Raw genomic sequence first — 21,067 nt, 5'->3', positions numbered from 1 at the left:
TGTCACTGTGTTTGGGCTGTGCCTGTGGGTAGAGGAACTGCCAGCTCTTATTGGAAGAATCTGACAGTAACTGGTCAGAAGAGGAATAAGGAAAAAATTGTAAAAAGTCATGATTTGGTCCAAGAGGTCTGGAATAAGAGCCAGGACCTGCCTAAGTGGGTCCGTTTGCCCTGTGGCTTTGCAGCAGCGCTGTGCATCGCAGCCTCCTTTGTAGGTTTGAGGTTTTCCCCAAATTAGAGCAGCATCAGGCACTGGGAGCAGCCATCCCGCTGGGAAACCAGCTACAAACCACTGCTCGGGGCTGGCCGGCTCGGGGAAGCACTCCCGGGAGTGGTGTGGGGTGTGTAAGTGACCAGTGAACACACCAGGGACAGGCTGGAAAAGAGGTCGGGAAACGGGAATGGCCGTGGCGATGGAGCGATGTCAAGATGTCACGATGTCATCGCCGGGGACAGCTGCTCACCTTGGCAGGGTGGCTTCACCGAGCTGTGCCACTCTGGCTGCTGGAAGGGACAGGGCAGGGCTGTCCCTCCCCACCTGCAGCGGAACATTTCCCACACCTGAGCAAACCCCACCACATCCCTGCCCTCTCCCCACTGCCAGAAGCGTGGCTTTCCCGAGGCAGGTGCTCCAGAAATCCGGGACTGGGGCACCTCGCTGCCTCCAGCGAGGATGGAGCAGCTCGAGGGGGGTGATTTAAGCGCACGGATTTCATCCCTCACACAAGTGGCGACCTGTCAGAAAACCCGAGCCACCCAGACCAGCTCCTTTGACTCCCCTCCCGCACGCTGGCCCTTTAAGGAGGCTGTAACAGGACACCCCAGCCCTGGAGAAAGGTGGCTGAGGTTTCCCTGTCTCTAAACTGGCTGGTGTTTTCTTTTTTCCCTCCTCCCCTTTTCCCTTCCTCCAGTCCCAGTTCAATTTGCTGAACAACAGCATGGATCAGAGCATCGGCAGCAGAGCAGCCTCCACCAGCCCCTACAGCTCCGAGCACACCTCCAATGTCCCAACGCACTCGCCCTACTCGCAGCCCAGCTCTACCTTCGACGCCATGTCCCCGGCCCCCGTCATCCCCTCCAACACCGACTACCCTGGCCCCCACCACTTCGAGGTGACCTTCCAGCAATCCAGCACCGCCAAATCAGCCACCTGGACTGTAAGTTTTGCTCTTCTACCTCGGCTGGGGAGATGCTCAGCACGGCCGAGCGCGTCCTCAGCGCCAGCATCCAGGGTGGTGGCGGTGGGGAGGTGGCACGGGGCAGCTGCGGGATGCAGCCACCACTGATGGCCACTTCACCGGCACAGGTGGTGGCCCTGGGAAGGGAAGCGTGCTGGAAACATCCCTGCTCGCTTTCCAGGGGGTTTCTCCCAAAGGGGTGTGAAGCACGGCGGATGGAATGTCACTTCTCTCGGGGCTGTTGCCTAAATTGTGGGTAAATGTCCTCCGAAAAGGAATGTCCTGGGGAAGTACCTGCCTTGTTCTCACGGTGTTTCCCGGCGTATTCGCCAGCGGCTGCTGTCAGAGGCGAGGCCGTGGGCGAGAGGGACCTTTGCTCGTGTCTGCCGGCACCGTCCCCAGCTGTGCTGTGCTGTGAATGCCATTTACAGCTGTGCTGTAAAATGTCATTTACAGTCCTTCTTCACCCCGTATGAGAGGAGTAACTTAATCCCTCCAAGTCACAGCAAATAACAGAGCAGGATTTTAAGCGCAGCGGGTTTTGATGCACGGAGGGGTGGCTGCACAGCCCCTGCTGTCGCTCCAGAGCCGGGATGCAGGTTTGCTCCACGGCTGCTCCTGCTGCCCGGCACGGGGCAGCTCTGCGAGAAGGGAGCCAGGGACCGGGCAGAGCGCACGGGAAATGCTTTGCTTTTTGTGGCAAAAAGTCCTAAATTCGGAGCCCTGCTGCTGGCTCAGCGCGGCGGTTTTAAGGAGAGCCAGTGGCACAAGTGTCAATCCCGCAGCGGGTGCCTCTGAGGGAGCAGCTGACCTGCTCCAGCCGGGCGGGTTTTCTCCTCCGGGAAGCACTGGCAGAGCAGGAAGGTTGGGATGGGACCGCTGACACCCCGCAGGAGCAGCAGAGTTCCCTCCGGGGCTGCGGTTTGACACTGCCATGGAACGGGCAGGGCAGCCCAGCGGTACTTAAGCCCCGGCTGTGATAATGACCTTTGTTGGCGGAAGGTGACGTGTTTAATCGCCAAGACAGTCCCTCCTGCGGGAGACACAAAGCATCCTCGGATGCTGTCGTGCAGGGACACCCGGGGAAGCGGCCGATGGGATGCTCCCGGCTGTCCTGGGGAGGATGCAGGAGGGGACGGGCTCCGGCAGCTCCGCAGCGCTGGGGCCGTGTCCTGCCGAAGCCAATGGGTGCTGCAGTGGGAAAGCAGCAGCGAGCGGGTGTTTGAAAGCAGCCGAATGCGGCTGGTGCAGTCCAGCAGCTTCCCCGCAGGCGGTGGCTGCTGCTTCACAGGACCGGGGACTCGGGACAGCGCCGTGGCTGAGCGCCCTGCCCTCGCAGGGGGGGGTTAATCTCCACTCTTCCCACTTTCTTCCCTTGCGGCATTTCATTAGGAAGTGAGTAAAGCGGGGATCCTCGGGCAGGATGTGTTTCCAGCCCGCTCCTGTCCCTGCTGGGGGATAGCTCCTGTCAGCCGCAGGTAAAAGGACCCGCCCGGGGAAGGGAAAGGGAAAGAGAAAGGGGAAGGGAGGCATTCCCGTCCTAAAGCGTCCCAATGGAAACCGAAACACGGCACCGCAGCGTGTCCTGTCCCGGCACGTAGGGATGGGGCCAGAGCGTGTCCAGTGCTCGTTGCCGCTGTCCCCAGCTCGGAGTGGGATGGCTTTGGGGTGGAGCAGATCCAGCGCAGCAGGGCTCCCCTCCTGGAAGCCATCCCATTCCCCGGGATCTTTCCTCAGCTCTAACTAAAGGGAGCTCAGGCTATCTCGCATCACCCTGTGCTGAGTGTTCTCCTCTGGCTGTGTCCCACTGGGGCTGGGCTCACCAGGACAGGTTGTGGTGTTTTTCCCAAGCATTTGTGGGAGTCCAGGGCAGGCAGTGCCACACGGTGCCCTCCCAGCCTCGGGGGAGCAGCTGGACCCGGGAGCTGCCCCGAGAGTGGGCTCATTTCAGGGGTGGCTGGAAGCATCTGTGGAGGATGCATCCACCAGCTGGGGCTGGGGCCCACCCACGGCTACAAGGAGGGGACCTGGGAAGGGTCCAGAGTGAGGATTTGAATGCCTGAAGTGACTTTAACACTTGGGAGGACACTCAGAGGTGTGTGACCCTCTGAGCCACAATGCTGAGGTGGCTGCATTCCCCAGAGCAGGCTGGCTGCAGGGCCAGTGCCCAGCTGCACTGGAGCTGAGCCTCATGGAGAGCAGCAGTGTGTTGGCAGCATCTGGCACCCTGGAGAGCACAGGGGATGTTTCATTTGAAGCAGTGATTCCTGCAGGAGAGCACAGGGGATGTTTCATTTGAAGCAGTGATTCCTGCAGGAGAGCACAGGGGATGTTTCGTTTGAAGCAGTGATTCCTGCAGGAGAGCACAGGGGATGTTTCATTTGAAGCAGTGATTCCTGCAGGAGAGCACAGGGGATGTTTCATTTGAAGCAGTGATTCCTGCAGGATTGCCAAGGCGGGTGCAGCGTGTCCAACTTGCCAAGGTGCCACATGAGAAATGGTTCTGCTGTGGTGACAGCTGGTGTCACTCCCTGTCCTCCTGGTGTCCTCCTGGCTGGGGCTGTCACAGGCATGGTCAGTGCTGGAAGATGAGGCCACTGCCTTCCTCCAACTCACCGTGAGCTCTGCAGTGCCACTGCCACACCAGAGAGTTCATCCTGCTTTAATGGGGAAAGGAGCTCAGCAAAACAAATGTGTTCTGTGTTATCAATGAACTCACAAATAACAGCTCCACACGAGCTGGGAACACACACCTAAGGTAAGGAAAAGCCATTGGGGAATGCAGGCACTTGGGAAGGGAAATGTCTGGTCAGTAGGGCAGGGGACAGAGCAGTGATGGCCACACCATGCCCAACAGCACCAACCATCCTGGTGCTCTGCTTTGGGGCAGCACTTGGGAAGAACCAACCCAGCCTGTTCCTCCTGGGGAAGCCTCGTGGCTTTTGGATACTCTGAGCTTTGCTGCACCCAATAATCCATGCCAGGATGGTTGATCAGTTGCCACCAAGCACTGACCACAAGCTCGGCAGAGCCAACACTCTGGGCAGCGTTTTGGAGCAGTGAGGGCTCTGCTGTGCTGGAAGGAGCCTCAGCTGAAGGTCTCCTGCAATCTGGGGTTGAATCATGGAGGATCTGGCCACAGAGGAAAGGACAGCTGGTGAGCAGGCAATGCCAAAACAAATGGTTTGTGTGAGTCAGCTTGTCAAAAGATTTGGCATGATTTTTTTATATAGTCACGAGCTTTGGTTGATGGAAGTGTGTAGCCCAATGGCCTCCTGGTTTTGAAGGGTTTTGACTTGAATCCCTCTGGGAGATGTGGCATTACCCATTCTCCCTCACTTGGAGCTCCTAAGGACCAGATGAGCTGGCCCCTGTAGAGTGCTGGACAAGCCCTTGCTCTGCAGGGCTGGGCAAATCAGTTTCACCTGGGCAGGGGTGTCCCCAAGCCCTGTCCACACACAGTGCTCCTGCCCACACTTTAAACCCTCTCTTGACAAAACAGACATGGCCTGGGAGGGATATGTGAAGAAAATGAACAGTTTGGAGCAGATGCCTTGTAGAGCAATACCACAGAAACATTCTGCATGGAGGTTCCCCCCAAGAAGAGCAAGGGGGCTCGATCATGGTGTGCCCAGGAGATGGTTCCTGATAGCAGCCAGCTCTTTAATCTAAAAGCAAAAGACATAATTAGATCCAGCACTTGGAAGCTGAAGCCAGGCAGATTATTCAGACTAGAAACAAGGAGGTATATTTTTTTTTTAGCAGTGAGGATAATTAACCATAGGAACAATTTACCAAGGAATGTGGTGGATTCTCCCAACTCCTGAAGGATTCAAATGAGGAGTCTGCATATCTCTCCAGAGATAAGATGTGCTTTAGCAGACACCCCTGACTCAATGCAGGAGGAGGAGGAAGGGGTCTGAGGGTAGCAGTGTGGGCACTGGGACCAGAACATCATCAGCTGCTCTCTCTTGCTTCAAAATGCCGATTTTCTCATTTTAGAAAAGAGGTGAATGGAGAAGGGTGAAGCCTTGGGACTGACATTACCCAGCTCTGTCCTGGCAGGGGACTCTGGGCAGTGATGGGTGACACTGATGTCCCGACCCCAGGGCTGAGCTCTGCCCAGCCCTGGACAGCAGCATCCGCGCCCGCCCGTCCTGTGGGAAGCCCTTCAAGCTGCTTCCACCTCCCTTTTCATTTTTAATGGCCTTCTTATCGCAGAGAGCAACGGCCAGATGCCGAAAATAAGCTTTTCCCTGCGGGTTGGAAGCCCCCCTCCGGCAGGCAGAGCACCGGGAGCTGCGGCACGGCAAGACGGGGCACGCCGGCATCCTGCCCGGCCCCGGCGGCACCGCGGCTCCGCTGCCCGGAGCTGCCCGGACACGCTGCAGCCGCAGCCCATCGCCGTGGTTTTCTCGCCGCAGCCCCTCGCCACGCCGGCCAGCTGGTAACTGACGGATAATTAGGATTTTTCTCAAGTCGGGCTGGCGGCGGAGCGGGGCTCCCTCCGCGCCGGACGCTGTCGCATGTGCCAGAGCTGCGGAGGTGTTAATGGGGTCTTTGGCCTCCCGCGGCCGGGCTGCAGAGGGACGTGGGGGCTCCAGCTCGGTGTGGGGCTCACACGGAGCCCCTGGAGCCGGGGGGAGATGGACAAACCCCCGAGCAAGCAGGCAGGGGGTCTCTGATACAGCCACGAACCACACCCAGGGTGGTCTTGCTGTTTCGGGGAGCAAAGAGCCTGCGAGGGGAAGGCTGGACAGGAGGAGAGCTGCTCCTGCTTCCACGGATGGCTGTCCAGCAGTCAGCCACAGCAAACCAGTCTGCATCCCAGTGGTCAGCCAGTGGGAGATGTGGAACTGGTTCCATTTGCTTGATAGATCTTGCAGCTGGAGCATGAGCACTGGGGAGCTGAAATGCTTTCTCTGGTCCTGGCTGAATGAGGACAATGCTGGGAGTGTGCTGGGAGGCAGGTTGTCCCTTGCTGATCACTGTCTGTGGCTTTTTGGGGTAGAGGCAGGTATGAAGAGGAGGGAAAATTCTTCAGGAGCATCACTGTACCACAAACCCCCTCTGCAAACTCTGGCACCTTCCCATATCCCAGGGAGGTTGCTGTCCAACAGCCATGGCCTGGAGATGATTTGGGCAGAAACAGCTGAGGACACCCTGAGTAGCAGTGCAAATGAGTGTGGGTATTTTGGCGTGCCAGAAGTAGGAAAGCAACCTCAGCACCAGCCTGCTCCAGAGCCCATCGAAGCCAACCACTGGAGGCTTTCCACCAGCTCTCTCAGGGTGTGGATGAGGCTCCAGGAGCTCCAGACACAATGGAATTAAGAAAAAAGGCAAAGGAATTCGGTGTGTGATGTTCCAACACGATCCCGCTATCAGTTCCACTATCTTGAACGTGTCTGGTATGCACAGGTCAAGGGAATGGCTTCCTGGCAGTGCTGCTCCATGGGGAAGGCAAAGCTCCCTGGCAGGAGAGGTGGGAGAGGGCTGGGAGCCCCAATCTCTGCTGCATGGGAGGGGGAAAGGATGCTGGTGTGCCCTTGGCAAACCCACACACTGCCCGTGCCCACCCCAGGCAGTGGCTGAGAGAGGGCAGAGGGGCAGCCCCTCCTGCCTGGCACAGCCCTCCTGGGATGCTCCAGAGCTGGTGATTTCCCCCTAAATCCTGCTCTTGCTGTGCTGGTTTTCACATTTCCTTCCCAGCAGCAATTCCCAAAGCCAACTCAGCCTCCTTTTCCCTTCCCTCACCTCCCAGCCTGCTCCCTGCATCCTTGGCAGTGTGGAGTAACCTCCTTGCTGGATTTGTGGCTTCCTTTTTTGAGTGGGAAGGAGCTCTGGGCTGGCTTGGACAGGGGATCTGAGTATCCACCACACAGAGGGAGTCAGACCTACCAGGAGAGATTAAACCCTCCGAGTGCCAGTGCTGGATCAGCAGTGAGTGAGAGAGATCCCCACTGGAAGTTATTTTAAGGATGTGCTCACTGGGGAAGGCAGGGAGAGGAGTCCTTTGGGGATGAACCAAGGAATTTTAATTAGCATAATGGCATGCTAATTAAGGTAGAAGAACAGAGGCTGGAGCACAGGGAGCCTCCCTGTGCTGCTCTGCTGCAGGGCCCTGAGACCTCAGCAGTCTGTAGGGCTGGGAGACCTGTGGGAGACAGAGGTTCCCTGCAGCTGATGATGGCTGGGGTGATCAGGGGGCTCTGCTGAGTGCCTTGAGACCCCCTGTGCTGGGCACAGCTGGTGGGAGCTTGGTGTCACCCCAAGGCATTAGTGCCATGGAACTGGGACCACAGGGAGGGGAGTGTTGGGCATCCCTTATGGCCATCACCCCAACCCATCACTGCTGTGGTGCAAGGAATGGAGACTTGGGGAGATGGGTTTTGAGGCATCCCTTATGGCCATCACCCCAACCCATCACTGCTGTGGTGCAAGGAATGGAGACTTGGGGAGATGGGTTTTGAGGCATCCCTTATGGCCATCACTCCAACCCATCACTGCTGTGGTGCAAGGAATGGAGGCACAGGGAGCTGAGTGTTGGGGCATCCCTTATGGCCATCACCCCAGTCCATCACTGCTGGGGTGCAGGGAATGGAGGCACAGGGAAGGGAGTGTTGGGGCATTCCTCATGGCCATCACTTCACTCCATCATTATAGTGGCACAGGGAATGGAGACATGGGGAGGTGGGTGTTGGAGCATCCCCATGGCGATCACTTCAACCCATCAGCATTGTGATGCAGGGACTGGAGGCACAGGGAGGTGGGTGTTGGAGCATCCCTATGGCCATCACTTCAACCCATCAGCATTGTGATGCAGGGACTGGAGGCACAGAGAGGTGGGTGTTGGAGCATCCCTTACGGCCATCACCCCAATCCAGCACCGCTGTGGTGCAGGGATTGGAGGCACAGGGCACCAGGGTACCTCTTACAGCCATCCCCAGGGCAATATCCCCATGTTCAGCCCTCCTGTGTGCTGGACAGGTACCTCAGGCCCCGCTGGACACTCCCCTCTCCTCTCCGCCACCAGCCGTACTCAAACCTGGCTGGTAGTAAATGAGCAACAAAGTAGCTTGGGGAGGAATTTCCAGCTCAGTGAGGAGTTTACAGGCCGGTGATTAAAAAATAGTTATTAAAAAAAAATTAGACAGAGAGAAAAAAAAATTAGCTGTGCCGCCGGCACGTCTTCCAGGATCTGTCGTAACAGATTCGTCCGAGCCGGTTAACGGTATTTGCGGTTTGCAAGATGCTACATGTCTGGGGAAGATGACAGACACGTTATTATCACCTCTCGCCTGAGATCTGCCCCAACCTGTCCCAGGATGCAGCTCTGCAGCTGCTTGCTGGGGAGTGCAAGGAAATTAGCAGCCGGAGGCAGCACTTTTCTTCTCTCTCCCTTGCCAGGCCAGTGGCTTTATTGGGGATCCATTGACTGCAGTCCTGGACACGTCTTGAGTAAAGCTAATGAGAAGCCTGGAATGTAGGAGAAGAGGAGGAGGAGGGGAGGATTTGTGGAAAAAGCAATTGTTGAGCAAATCATTTCCTTCTAGAGGGAAAGGAGGCCTTGGCTGCGCCTTCCCCAACAGGCAAGTCTAGACTCTTAGGTGTCAACAGTTGAAGATAAATAAGATTTTATCAGCTCCAAATCTGTTGGGACACATCCTCCTAGCGGTTCTGCTGCCCAGGGACGGCCAGGCGAGATGGACTCGGCCAGGAAGTCTTTCCAGCCGAGGACTCAGGTTATTTTTTGTGTGAGGCTGTCAGCATCCATGGGGAAAACCACCTCTTCCTGCTCATTTCCTGCATGGGGAGGCAGCCCTGGGGCTGAGCAGCCTCTGGAGCCATCCCCTGGTGCTCTCTCAGGGTAGGCAGTGATGGATGCTGAGACTCCACGTCAGCACTGCATCCAGGAGGCACTGTGGGCATTCCCTCAGTGGAATCTTGGGGTGTCCAGAACATTTCCTTGGGGCAGCAGCACCAGGATAACTGTGGTGAAGCCTCACAGTGGCCAGTGGCACCATGGGGGGACTGGTAGCACTATGGGGCAACTGGTTTTTGTCCTGGCACCAGTCCTGGTGACTGGTTTATGTCCTGTTCCATCTGGCAGTGGTGCAGTGCAGCATGGTCTCATCTCACCCAAGAAGCAGCTGCATTTGAAATACATCCAAAGACCCTTTGTGGTACCAAGCTCTTGGGGAAACAGAGCTTAGAGATGATAGGCTGCTAGGAGTTAAATAATTTGTTTTTTCCTTTTTTTTTGCTTATTCCCAGTACTCTGGACAGACAGCAGTAGCTGGGAAGGGACAGAGACAAAGTTGGCATCACAGTATCAGCCCAGAAGTTGAGGGTGATGCTGAAAGCTGCAGGAAATTCCAAAGGAGTAGAGGTTCTGTGTGTTTCCATAGGCTCCAGGGGAGACTATCAGTGCTGCTGCTGCTCTGTGCTGGTTCAAGCAACCCAGCCTTCACAAGCCACAGAAACCATTTGTGTTCCTCAAACACATGGTAATACTCAATAACAGACAGTCTCCAATGTTTTCCAGGAGCAGAGATGACCTGAGTCCTAATGTAACTGTAGAGACAGACACCAGTGGTCCCCAGGGTAGAAAAGGGTGTGGAGAACAGACAGGAGATGCCCAGGGCAGAACATACCCTGGCTTCTTTGTAGGTGTGAAAGGAATCCTGGAGCTGAGGTCTTGGCATGCCAGGAAGGGGTTCAGGTGCCCCAAAATGTTGTTTCTATGCCCAGCAGCAAGCTGGCCACAGGTCAAGTGACCTGAGCTTTGGCTGTTACCCAGCTGCCACAGGTGGCCAGTCCTGAGAGGTCAGTTTGTCTAAACACTGCAGAATGTGAAGGATGTGGGTGAACACACTGAGGTTCCCCCGTGCAGGAGGCAGGAACACAGCCATGGCACACAGAGAGCCAAGCAGCAGTGCTGGTTTGAGATTAAATCCCAGCATTTTGATCTCTGGGCTCTGCTCTGCCACTGCCTCATGTCCCACTCGAGGAGCACATGGTGCCTGTGGTCCCTGCAGGGTGCTGTGCAGGGTATGGCTGTGCTGGGAGGTACCAGGACATCAAGTGATGCAGCACAGCCCAGCAGAGATGTGCATGGGGCCAATAATTATCAAATACAGATAATGAAGGGACACTATACAGTGCAGGTTTTGCTGTCCCCTACAGAGAGTGTGTCTTGCCAAGCTGGGCATGCAGAACCTCCTGGCATCCCAAAAACACAGTGCTGGTTGTCCTGGTGGCCATGAGCAGCCTGGGTCTGTGGGACCTCTCAGCCCTGGCTGCAGCTGGAGATGTGGCACAGGCCGGCTCCACACGGAGAGGAATCAGGAGCGCGGCCGCCCAGGGCACAGCCTGGACTTTCCTTGCCCAGAATTATCAGCAGGGAGTTCCTTAAAAGAATAGTTTGTTATTGTGGAGGGATCTTTGAAGGCGATCCCGGAGCTGTTGGGACACGATAAGGTTATCAGCAGAGGCAAGTCTGCACGGAGCGGCCGCCTTCCCCCTGCAGGGCATCACTCTGCTATTTAACAGAGATTTATCCATGTCATAACATGGTATAATGAGAGAATTTGTTACCAAAGAACTTGCCATAATGCACCTCTGCTCTTCCAGAGCAGTTATAGTTCCCAGGCATGTTGAGGGCTGCCCGGGAATGTCTACATGAAAAGATCCTTTGACAGGAGTTGTCAGTATTTTAACACCTGGCAAGGAAGAGCCCCCTCCAAATAACCCTTGTTTTGCCACGGTGGCTCCTCTAAAGGAGGGTGTTAAACCCCATCGTGGTGGGTGAGTGGGTCCCGTGGGCTGGAGCCACATGGGAGTTTCCAGCCAGGCAGAGCAGAGCCACCACACTGTGAGTGGAGCCCATGCTTCCAGCTCAGGCCTGATCCCTGAGAATCCCTGCTGGGGATGCAGGATCACACCCAGGAAGCTAACCTGGCCATGGAGTCAAGGTGTAGTCAGCATCATCTGGTGTGAGTGCAAAATTTTGGGATTTCAGTAGGGGTTTCCAAGCATCCTCTCTTGTTGGGTGAGCCCAAGTGCCTACAAAAATAAGGATTAATTCTTGTTGTCAGGTTCAAGTGCATGTTACACCTCTCAGTCACCACCCTCCAGTGACCACAGCATCTTCCTGCTCCCCCCAGCACTGAGCAGGTTCTGATCTTGGGACGCCCAGGACACAGCACTGAGCTGGTACCTGCAGCTGGCCACCACGCGTGCAGTGCTGGAGGAGCTGCAGGAGCTGCTGCTGTTTGCCTTGGCAGATCCTCTGCCCTTTATGTCTTCCCAGAACTTCCACAGAAACCACCTAAACGAGACAGACCTGGCAATGGTTTCTGTCCCAGTCCTGGTGGTGGGAGCAGCTTGCTCAGCCACAGGTGGATCTACTCCTGCAGCCAGGGCAGCAGGGCTGGGAGACAAATCCTTCCTGCCCCATCCACAACTGCATTGGGACATGCTCAAAGCCAGGAAAAGTGGGGACTGAGCCATCTCTGAGCCCCTGAACACCCTCCAGCCCTGTGCTGAGCCCCCGTTTTGGGCAGCCCCAGCTCAGGAGCCGCCTGGCACAGGGAGAGCAGAGCCTGCCCTTGGCACACCTGTATTTGGATGGCTCAGGACAAGCTTTAACATCCCCACAAACGCTCTGCACGGTGGTATTTTTTTGGCACCGGGCGCTGTGTTGTGGGGATGAGATAAAATACCTGGAGCAGGAACATGCCCTGCCATGCAGGGACGGGCTGCTCTGAGCACAGGGGTGGGCTGGTGTATAGCAAACACATTCCTTGCGAGATGGAAAACAGCATGGCACGGCTGAGGTGGAAGGGAATTGCACATCCCCACACCTGGGCAGTTCCTGGAAGGTGAAGGACAGGCTCTCCTTCCCCAGCCCTGCTCTGGAGGGGCACATGCTGCTGCCCCCAGAGCTTCCCCCATCCAAGGGGCTTGTGAGACAAGTTTGCCACCAGGCAAACCGCATTGTGCCCTCACGGGGAGGAATTTGGTGGTTGCACACCATTTTCTACTCAGGAATGCCTCCAGCTGCCACAGAGCATCCTCCTCCCACAGCCAGCCCGGGCAGTGGTCCCCATTGTGCCCTGTCCCCTCCATGAACCACTGCTGCTGCAAAGGATTGAGGAAGGATCAGGACAAACCCATCTGTGTCAGAACTAAACTCCCAGGTCCTGCCTAGTCAGCTGTGACACTGCTAATGGCACCAAGCATGATCTCCTCAGGCTGTGGTGTGTCAGTGCCCTGAGTGCTCTGTGTGTGATAACTGACTTGGGATTGTTTCCAAAATGGGCTGAGTGATGCACGAATGAGGCTTTTGGTGATTTCCAGTGAGATTCCCTCTGTCTCAGTGCTGCGGTGCCATAGCCCTTGCCCATCTGGGAAACCCTTCCCTGCCCCAAGAGGTGGCTGTATCTGGTTTATGTGGAAACATAGTGTGGGTGGAATTGTGATTTCAACAGTGATTTCAACAGTTCCAGAGGAGAGGGAAGAGAAGGAATTCTGCCTTTACACCAGAGCAGCAGAGGAAGCCAAGGTTGGCCGGGGGATCACCCTCCACCCCACCAGGGATGCTCACCTGAGGGATGTCTCCTGTTTTCCAGTACTCCCCGCTGCTGAAGAAGCTCTACTGTCAGATTGCCAAGACATGCCCCATCCAGATCAAGGTGTCCACCTCACCACCCCCGGGCACCATCATCCGGGCCATGCCCGTCTACAAGAAGGCAGAGCACGTCACCGAGGTGGTGAAACGCTGCCCCAACCACGAGCTGGGCCGCGACTTCAATGACGGTGAGGGCTCTGCATGTCCCTGGTGTCACCGCCCTCGTGTGCTCAGGATGAGCCCTGGCTCTAACTGCAGGTTTTCCTTGCAGGCCAGTCGGCCCCTGCCAGCCACCTCATCCGGGTGGAAGGCAACAACCTGTCCCAGTACGTGGATGACCCCGTGACGGGCCGGCAGAGCGTGATGGTGCCCTACGAGCCCCCGCAGGTACCCGGCTGCTCGTGGTGGGGACAAGGACCAGCCCCTGCCTCCCTGATTTGGGCTGCTGGGCCCAATGTGCCCCTTGTCCTGGCACGTCTGAGACCACTCTGTGTTTGTCCCCGGCACTGGTGGCAGCTACACTCCAGAACCTGCAGCTCCCAGCCTTGTGAGGCATCCCAGAGCTGCCTAGTCTTGGGAAGTCTAAGGTGTAACAGGATATCCCTGGGGTGCTTCCACAGGTGCCTGTGGAAGGGAGTACCTTTACCCAGGTACTCCTTCCCTGGGAGCCTCCACAGTCCTTGTCCAGTCCCCTCTTTCCAGCTGGGACCATCCCCAATGTTCCTCTGCTCATCCTGCCAAAGCACCAGCCCTGTGCCAGAGGGTCCAGCCCTGACTTTTCACTCCCTGGGGATCCCAGCCTGCCTCCCCTCCTCTTCTTCCCTCCCTGGGGATCCCAGCCTGCCTCCCCTCCTCTTCTTCACTCCCTGGGGATCCCAGCCTGCCTCCCCTTCTTCACTCCCTGGGGATCCCAGGCTGTCTCCCCTCCTCTTCTTCACTCCATGGGGATCCCAGCCTGCCTCCCCCCATCACTCCCCACTCAGCACCTGCTCTCCCCTCCCGGGCAGGTGGGGACCGAGTTCACCACCATCCTGTACAACTTCATGTGCAACAGCAGCTGCGTGGGAGGGATGAACAGGAGGCCCATCCTCATCATCATCACCCTGGAGACGAGAGAGTGAGTGGCTGCGGGAGCAGGGTTGGGCATCCCTCCCACCGCGGGAGGGCTGGGGAAGGAACCCTCCCGTGCAGGGAGCATCCCCAGGGAACGGGATGGGGCAGTCCCAGCTTTTTGCAGAGCAATGCTCCCCTCTGCCAGCTTGGAGAGGGGTTGGCACGGAGGGACAGGAGGGACAGGTCAGCTGGAGCCTTCCTCTGCCCCAGGAGCCAGCTGCTCAGGGGCTCGCTGAGGGTCGCTGATGTGGTTTCTGCCCGCACCGAGCCCCAGTGCCCTTCCCAAGGGGGAGCAGGGTCACTGATTGTGCTGTTCTCCCAGCGGCCAGGTCCTGGGGAGGAGATCCTTCGAGGGGCGGATCTGTGCCTGTCCCGGCAGGGACCGGAAAGCCGACGAGGATCATTTCCGAGAGCAGCAAGCCCTGAACGAGAGCACAGCCAAGAACGGCAACGCCAACAAGCGCAGTGAGTCCCCTGACGGGGTGGCGGGCTCAGGGCACCCGAAATCCCTGTGCTCCACAAGTTTGGGCTCAAATTCACCCTCAGGGATGATGCTTTGCCTTTTCTCCACTAAATCTCATAAGTTGGACCCCGCCCCTCTCCTCGCAGAGCCCAAAGATGCCTGGGCAAGGCTCTCATGGTCAGATGTGTTTATTCATTATTGGCAATAACAAAGTGACACTCCCATGCAGGCTCCAAGGGAATGGTTTTAGCATCCTGCACAGCTTGAGGTGCTCCCTGCCATGTCCTGTCTCCCACGACTCTACCAATTCTCTCCCCCTCTACTTTCCAGCCTTCAAGCAGAGCCCCCAGGGCATCCCAGCACTGGGCACTGGCATTAAGAAACGGAGGCATGGGGAGGAGGAGATGTACTACGTGCCTGTAAGTGTGGGTGAGCTGCAGTGGGGTCAGAAATCTGCTTGGGACAGCGGTGGGACATTGTCCCCTCTGCCAGAAGCACCTTGGGGAGGGGATGTCAGGCAGGTTGGGGCTGCACAGGCTCCTGTAGGACAGCAGGGGCCTTGGGAATAGGAGCAAAAGCATCCATGGACACACATGTCCAAGGGATTGAGGCATCCCAAACAGTCCCTGGCCACAGTGACGGTCAGTCTGGGTGGAAAAAAGGGAGCATGGGGAATTGGCCAGGTGGGATGGGAATAAAGCAAAGTCCTGGTCTTGTTCCCTCCTCCAGGTGCGAGGCCGGGAGAACTTTGAGATCCTGATGAAGATAAAGGAGAGCCTGGAGCTGGTGGAGCTGGTCCCACAGCAGCTGGTGGATTCCTACCGGCAGCAGCAGCAGCAGCTCCATCAGAGGCAGTGAGTGCTGCCCCAGCCCTGGAGACCCCCACAGCCCTGAGACCCTCATAGCCCTGGAGACCTCCACAGCCCCTGAGACCCCCCCCAATCCCTGAGAAGCCCCCAGTTCTCCAGGCCCCTGCAGCCTCCTGAGACCCCCACAGTTCTGAGACCTCCACCATCACTGAGACCCCCATCGTCCCTAAGATCCCCAGAGTCCCCTGGAACCCTGAAACTACTCAAGGCCCCTGCAGATCCTGAGACCCCCATAGTTCCTGAGACCCCTCACAGCCCTTGATGCCCCTATAGCCCCCAAGCCCCTGCAGCCCCTCGAGACCCCTGCAGTCCCTGAGGCCCCTACAGCCCCCAGACCCCTAAAGTCCCCCGGACCACTGCAGCCCCTCAAGACCCTCACAGCCCCTGAGACTGTGAGAGCACATGAGACCCCCAAAGTCCCAGACACCCTCACAGCCCCCAAGACCCTCCCAATCCCTGAGAACCCTCAATCCTCCAGGCCCCTGCAGCCTCCTGAGACCCCCACAGTTCCTGAGACTGCCACAGTCCCTGAGACCCCTAGAGCTCCTCGAGACCCCCACAGCCCCTGATCACCCTTACTAGGGAGGCTGGATGAGCTGGGAGGGAGCTGCAGGCCAGAGCAGGGCAGCTCCATCCCACTCACCCCAGCCTGACCAGTGTGTTCCCACCCCAAACAGGAGCCAGCTGCAGACGCCTTCCTCCTACGGCCCCGTCCTTTCCCCCATGAATAAAGTCCACGGAGGAGGAATCAACAAGCTGCCCTCTGTGAACCAGCTGGTGGGGCAGCCTGCCCAGCATGGCTCCAGTTCTGCACCCAGCCTGGGCCCCATGGGTACGTCCTCTGTCAGCAGGCTGGGCTCTCCCTGCCCAGGAGTGGGGGTTATTATTGATTTCTATGTTTCTGGACCCTTCCCTGGGGGTTTCCTTGTCAGGGGAAACCCTCCTGGAGCAGCTCTGTGTCAGGAAAAGGAGATGCACTGGATTTTTTTTGGTCTTCAGCTAGTTGTTTATTATTATGTTATCAAAACTTCAGCACGCTGTCTACACCAGACTTTGCACACAGGAAAAGCACTGCAAAATGGCTACAGATGTACAGTTTCAAGGTCTTTCAAACTTTCTCCATCCAATTAACTTTTAAAACATTCTTTATTTTTACCTGTCTACCAATAATTCATCCCTGGTCTGTCCATATAACCAAAAACTGCAGTTTTCCTTGACCAATCACCCTGTGCCACCAACTGCAGAAAATGGAGCAGATGAAGAAGAAGCTTGGGACAATGCCCAATGCCCTCTATCTTGCCTCCATCTACAACATACTAAAAATCCCAAAACCTAACTTTCTCACTCAAGTGACATACTATACTGCTCTCTATAATCTATTTCACATTTTAGTAGACTCTAGGCTATCTTGAAGTCCTGGAAGCTCTCTCCATGGGTGAGGGTCAAAGCCAGTGCTTGTCTGGAAGTCAGAACCCCTCAGAGCAGACAGAGAAATATTCCCTGTGCCCTGGGTTCCCACAGGTTATCAGATCTGGGTGGTGTCTAACGGGTGCAATTTGTTGCCACTGCCCAGGGCCCGGAATGCTGAACAGCCACCCCATGCAGACCAATGGAGAAATGAACGGGGGCCACTCATCCCAGTCCATGGTGTCGGGGTCACACTGCACCCCCCCTCCACCCTACAGTGCTGACCCCAGCCTCGTCAGGTAGGCAAGGCACCTGGTGTCCTGTCTGTCTGTCCTCTGTTTCTCGCTGTGTCCCTCGCTCTAACCTTCCCATCTGTCTGGCAACTGGTCAGCTGGCCACTGGCCCCAACTGAGAAATCACTGCTGTTCCTCTCACCTCAGCAACCAAAGCCCAGCTACCAATCAGGCAGGAGCCCCCACTGCCCTCATACACCTCCCTGATCTCTGATCAATTAGAAATTAAGTCCATCCTAAAGTGAGTCTTGTCCTCCCTGTCCAATGGCATGTAGCTTTATGAGCTTTCCCCTTCCCCTTCCAGCAACACCTGGAAATGAGTCCATGTGGCTTATTTCAATCAGAAATGCATTAACAGCTCTGCAGGTTTTGAATGTTTTGGCCTTAAAAAAGACCACAGATCTTTTGACAGACCTTGGGCCAGCATCTGCACAGGGCAGAGCCCAGGGCATGCCCTGGTCCCCCTCCCCAGTAGCTTGAGCTCCCTCTTATTATATGAGTTCCTGAGCCAAAATCTCAGACAATCAGGAGAAAACCATGTGTAGTTTTAGGAATGAACACAACCCCACACTGTGCTTTGACCTTAGTGCCAGTGGAGCACCCATGGGGCTCTCCACATCCCCCACCTGACATGGTCTGTCTCACAGAGATGGGACACAGCTGTTGTTCGTGAGAACTTAATGCCACTTTATTTTCCAAACTTTCTCTGCAGTTTTTTAACAGGATTGGGGTGTCCAAACTGCATCGACTATTTCACCTCACAAGGGTTACAGAATATTTACCACCTGCAGAACCTATCCATAGAGGTAAATGCTTTGGGGAGATCTGTTCTTACCACTTGTTTCCCACATCTGTTGGTCTGAAAAGCAAAACTGAAAGTGTTTTGGAGGAAGGGAAACCTGTGCCCCATCCCCTCACAGAGAATGTGTCCCAAGGATTGATGCCTGTCATTCCTGCCCCCTTGTTGGTCCTCTGGAGGTAGCTATTGCTCAGGCCCTGGTGAAAATCACAACCAGTCCCAAAAAACCACAATCAGTGTCAACTGCTTCCTCCAGACTCTCAGAAGCAACAGAGATGAAAGATCCCCAGGCCAGAGCTCAGGGAGATTTTCCAGCTAACACAGAGAACACAGCTGAGGTGCTCAGTGGAACACCCCGTATCCCACAGAGCCAGCAGGGACACCCCACTGCAGCTCGGGAAGGTTTAATCTGGTCTCACCTCTTCCCCTGCTAATCTTTAGAATGAAAGAGGCTGAAGTCTTGAATGAAATAGCCCAGGTCAGGCAAAAGCTGTCAGAAAAAGCATGGAGGGGATGCTGGAGATTCCTGTGTGTGCCCAGAGCATCAGGCTCTGCTGCTGCCACACTCTGGTGCCGGTACCAGGGGCAGCACCAGAGCTGTTCCCCAGCCCATCAGAGGAACAAGAAAAGGGAAAACAAAAAATAATCCCGAACCCTTTGATCTATGGAAAACCCTGTAAATCCCAGAGGTGGTGTTTTGACTGAGACAAAGCTCCTGCCCAGCCCTGTTTTGACCTCGTTTTGCCCCAGGCAGGTGTAGCAGTGTCTCTACCTGGCAGCTACAGCATCCCGCAGGAGAGATGATGATTTGTCACTGGTGGCTGGGGCCAGTTGTGTAACCTGAGCCTGGTTCTGGACCATTTGCTGAACTAACTCCATGACTGCCTGTCAGCTGTCCACAGGAACGTTTAGGAATGGCCAAAACTTGTGTCAGGGCAGAGCTGTGTGTCTGAGTCAGTGTTTGTAGCTACTAATTGCATACTCACTGTCTGCTCCAGTTAACACTCCCGTGAGTCTCTGTGCTGGCATTAACACAGACCCCTGGCAGCTCCCCACTGTGCTGGTGCGTGTCCTGGCACATGTCCCCAGTCTGAGGTCACCCACCTCTCCTGCTGTCACCCACCTCAGTGCTGGGGGCTGGTGCTGCTCCAGCCTCCTGGGCCAGGACCAGAGCAGAGGCCATCCTCAGTGCACAGTCACAAGGATGCTCCACACGCTGCTCTGCAACCTGTGTCCAAGGGGAATGATCCCTTCCTTCCCTCCCATTTCCACATCAGTTTGATGTGCAGCCCTCCCAAAACAACAAAAATCTCCAACCTGTGAAACTGTGGTTGAGTAACTTGGTTACAAACGAGAAATAACCCAGGGGATGAGGTACCCATACCCATGTCAACCTGTGCCCAAGGGGAATGATGACTTCCTTCCCTCCCATTTCCACATCAGTTTGATGTGAAGCCCTCCCAAAACAACAAAAATCTCCAACCTGTGAAGCTGCGGTTGAGTAACTTGGTTACAAAAGAGAAATAACCCAGGAGATGCACCCACGGCCATGGGTGCACCATGATGGTCACGGCGGGAGGTCCAGTCCCACTCTGTTGGGCATTGCACCCTTGTTTCCCCCCAAAAACCACCTGGGGCTCTCTCCTGCTGGTCCAGCCCCACCTCTGCCGGCCGTGCCTCAGCGGTGTTGTCCTTGCAGGATCTCGCAGCACTGAAGATCCCGGAGCAGTACCGCATGATCATCTGGCGGGGTCTGCAGGAGCTCAAGCAGAGCCACGACTACGGGGCCCAGCAGCTGATCCGCTCCAGCAGCAGCAACGCCTCCACCATCTCCATCGGCAGCTCGGGCGAGCTGCAGCGGCAGCGGGTGATGGAGGCCGTGCATTTCCGCGTGCGCCACACCATCACCATCCCCAACCGCGGCACCGCCGACGACTGGGCCGACTTCGGCTTCGACCTCCCGGACTGCAAATCCCGCAAACAGTCCATAAAGGAGGAGTTCACGGAGGGAGAGATCAACTGAGGGGCTCCTGAGGTGGCAGCGAGACAGCGGTGGGGTGACAAACCCCCCCCACCCCTCAAAATGTATTTGCAGCCTTGGGCACCTGGAGAAGTTTAACTTTGTAATATCCAGGGGAACTGCGGGCCCTGAGCCAGGCAGGGGGTGCCTGCCTGGGGAGGAAACTGGAGGGTAGGAGGAGGAGGAAGGAAAGGAGGAGGGCAGCTGAGCCAGCTCAGCAGCCAGAGTGGGATTTCTGCCTGCCCGTGGCACAGGGGGCACTGTGTGGTTTGTGTTTTCCTGGAGCATCCCTGCATCCAGCAGTGTAAGGACAGCACATTTAGACATCCGTGCTCACCGTCCGTGTTCTTCATGGCATCCCAAACTGAGAGAGCTTTGTCACTGCAACAGAACTCAGCCCTGACCTGGCCTGTGCAGGCATTGCCAGGGACTGGTGGAAGCCATGTCCTGCTTTTCCATGGACTGCCAAATGCACCCCTTCCCTCAGCCCTCTGTAGAGCCAGAAAGACCCTGTTTGTCCATTACCAATGTGTTCTTGTACTTAAAGGTTGGTGTATATAAACAGAATGTACATACAGTAAACTCATTGTGCTGTAAGGAGAGAGAAAGATTTATTTTCATGTAAGCTATAAAAATTGATACTGACTCCTGAGACACCGCAGTGTCAAGTAAATTAATTCCATGTTGTAGCATGTAAACATGCAGACAATCCTGTCTCCAGCCTTATCTATTCAAAACTCAGTTTCTTCCTTCCTCTGAGTCTCTTGCATGCAGTTGTGAAGGAAGGGGAAAGCCAATGATTGTCAGAGGTCTGGATAATCCTTTCCTGCTCCCTTGGGGAGTTTTGTTGACAGGTCAGACCTGACAAGCTGGAATGTCATGGTGTAAATTCCATCTTTTTTGAGCACGGCATGGACTGGCTGCTCAGTTCTCTTCTGTTCATCATCATTTTCCCCAGCTGCAATGTCTCTGTTGATTCAGACTGGGAAAAAAGCCTTCACAGAAAGCAAGGACACAAATAGGTGTGTTTCCTCACTGATTGTTTATTCCCTACATTTTTGGGAAGGCAGTGTGCCACAACAGGTCTTTGAAAGGCACTGGAAATCCCAGGAGCTGTCGCTGTGGGAGGGAGGGCAGGGAGCTCCTGCATCTCCCCCCTCAGCCCTGGGTCACTGGAGATTTTGGGCAGCCTGAGGGAATCTGCACAGAGATGATGCTGCCCAGCCCATTCCCACTGCTGCACTCTCCCTCTGGAGGCCTCCAAAGGCAGCCCTGCACCTGCTTCCCATCACCC

At 56.0% G+C, this 21,067-nt stretch overlaps 1 protein-coding gene across 1 annotated transcript; it reads left to right on the top strand.

The window, feature by feature from the left end:
• Positions 1-922: 922 nt before the first annotated feature.
• On the top strand, positions 923-19,776 carry TP73 (tumor protein p73; the record flags this gene model as incomplete). The annotated part of the gene is made up of 11 exons (XM_084220423.1): positions 923-1,156; positions 12,811-12,997; positions 13,081-13,196; positions 13,817-13,926; positions 14,245-14,387; positions 14,716-14,804; positions 15,115-15,239; positions 15,932-16,086; positions 16,828-16,960; positions 17,667-17,760; positions 19,453-19,776. The coding sequence occupies exons 1-11, from the start codon at positions 938-940 to the stop codon at positions 19,774-19,776; spliced, it is 1,695 nt and encodes a 564-aa protein (XP_084076549.1). The 5' UTR covers positions 923-937.
• Between the last annotated feature and the right edge of the window lie 1,291 nt (positions 19,777-21,067).

The sequence above is a fragment of the Fringilla coelebs genome (genome assembly GCF_963513975.1).
Source record: "Fringilla coelebs genome assembly, chromosome: 22".
NCBI lineage: Eukaryota > Metazoa > Chordata > Aves > Passeriformes > Fringillidae > Fringilla > Fringilla coelebs.
Note: the sequence above shows the minus strand (reverse complement) of the source record. Positions and strands in the feature narration are given on the sequence as shown.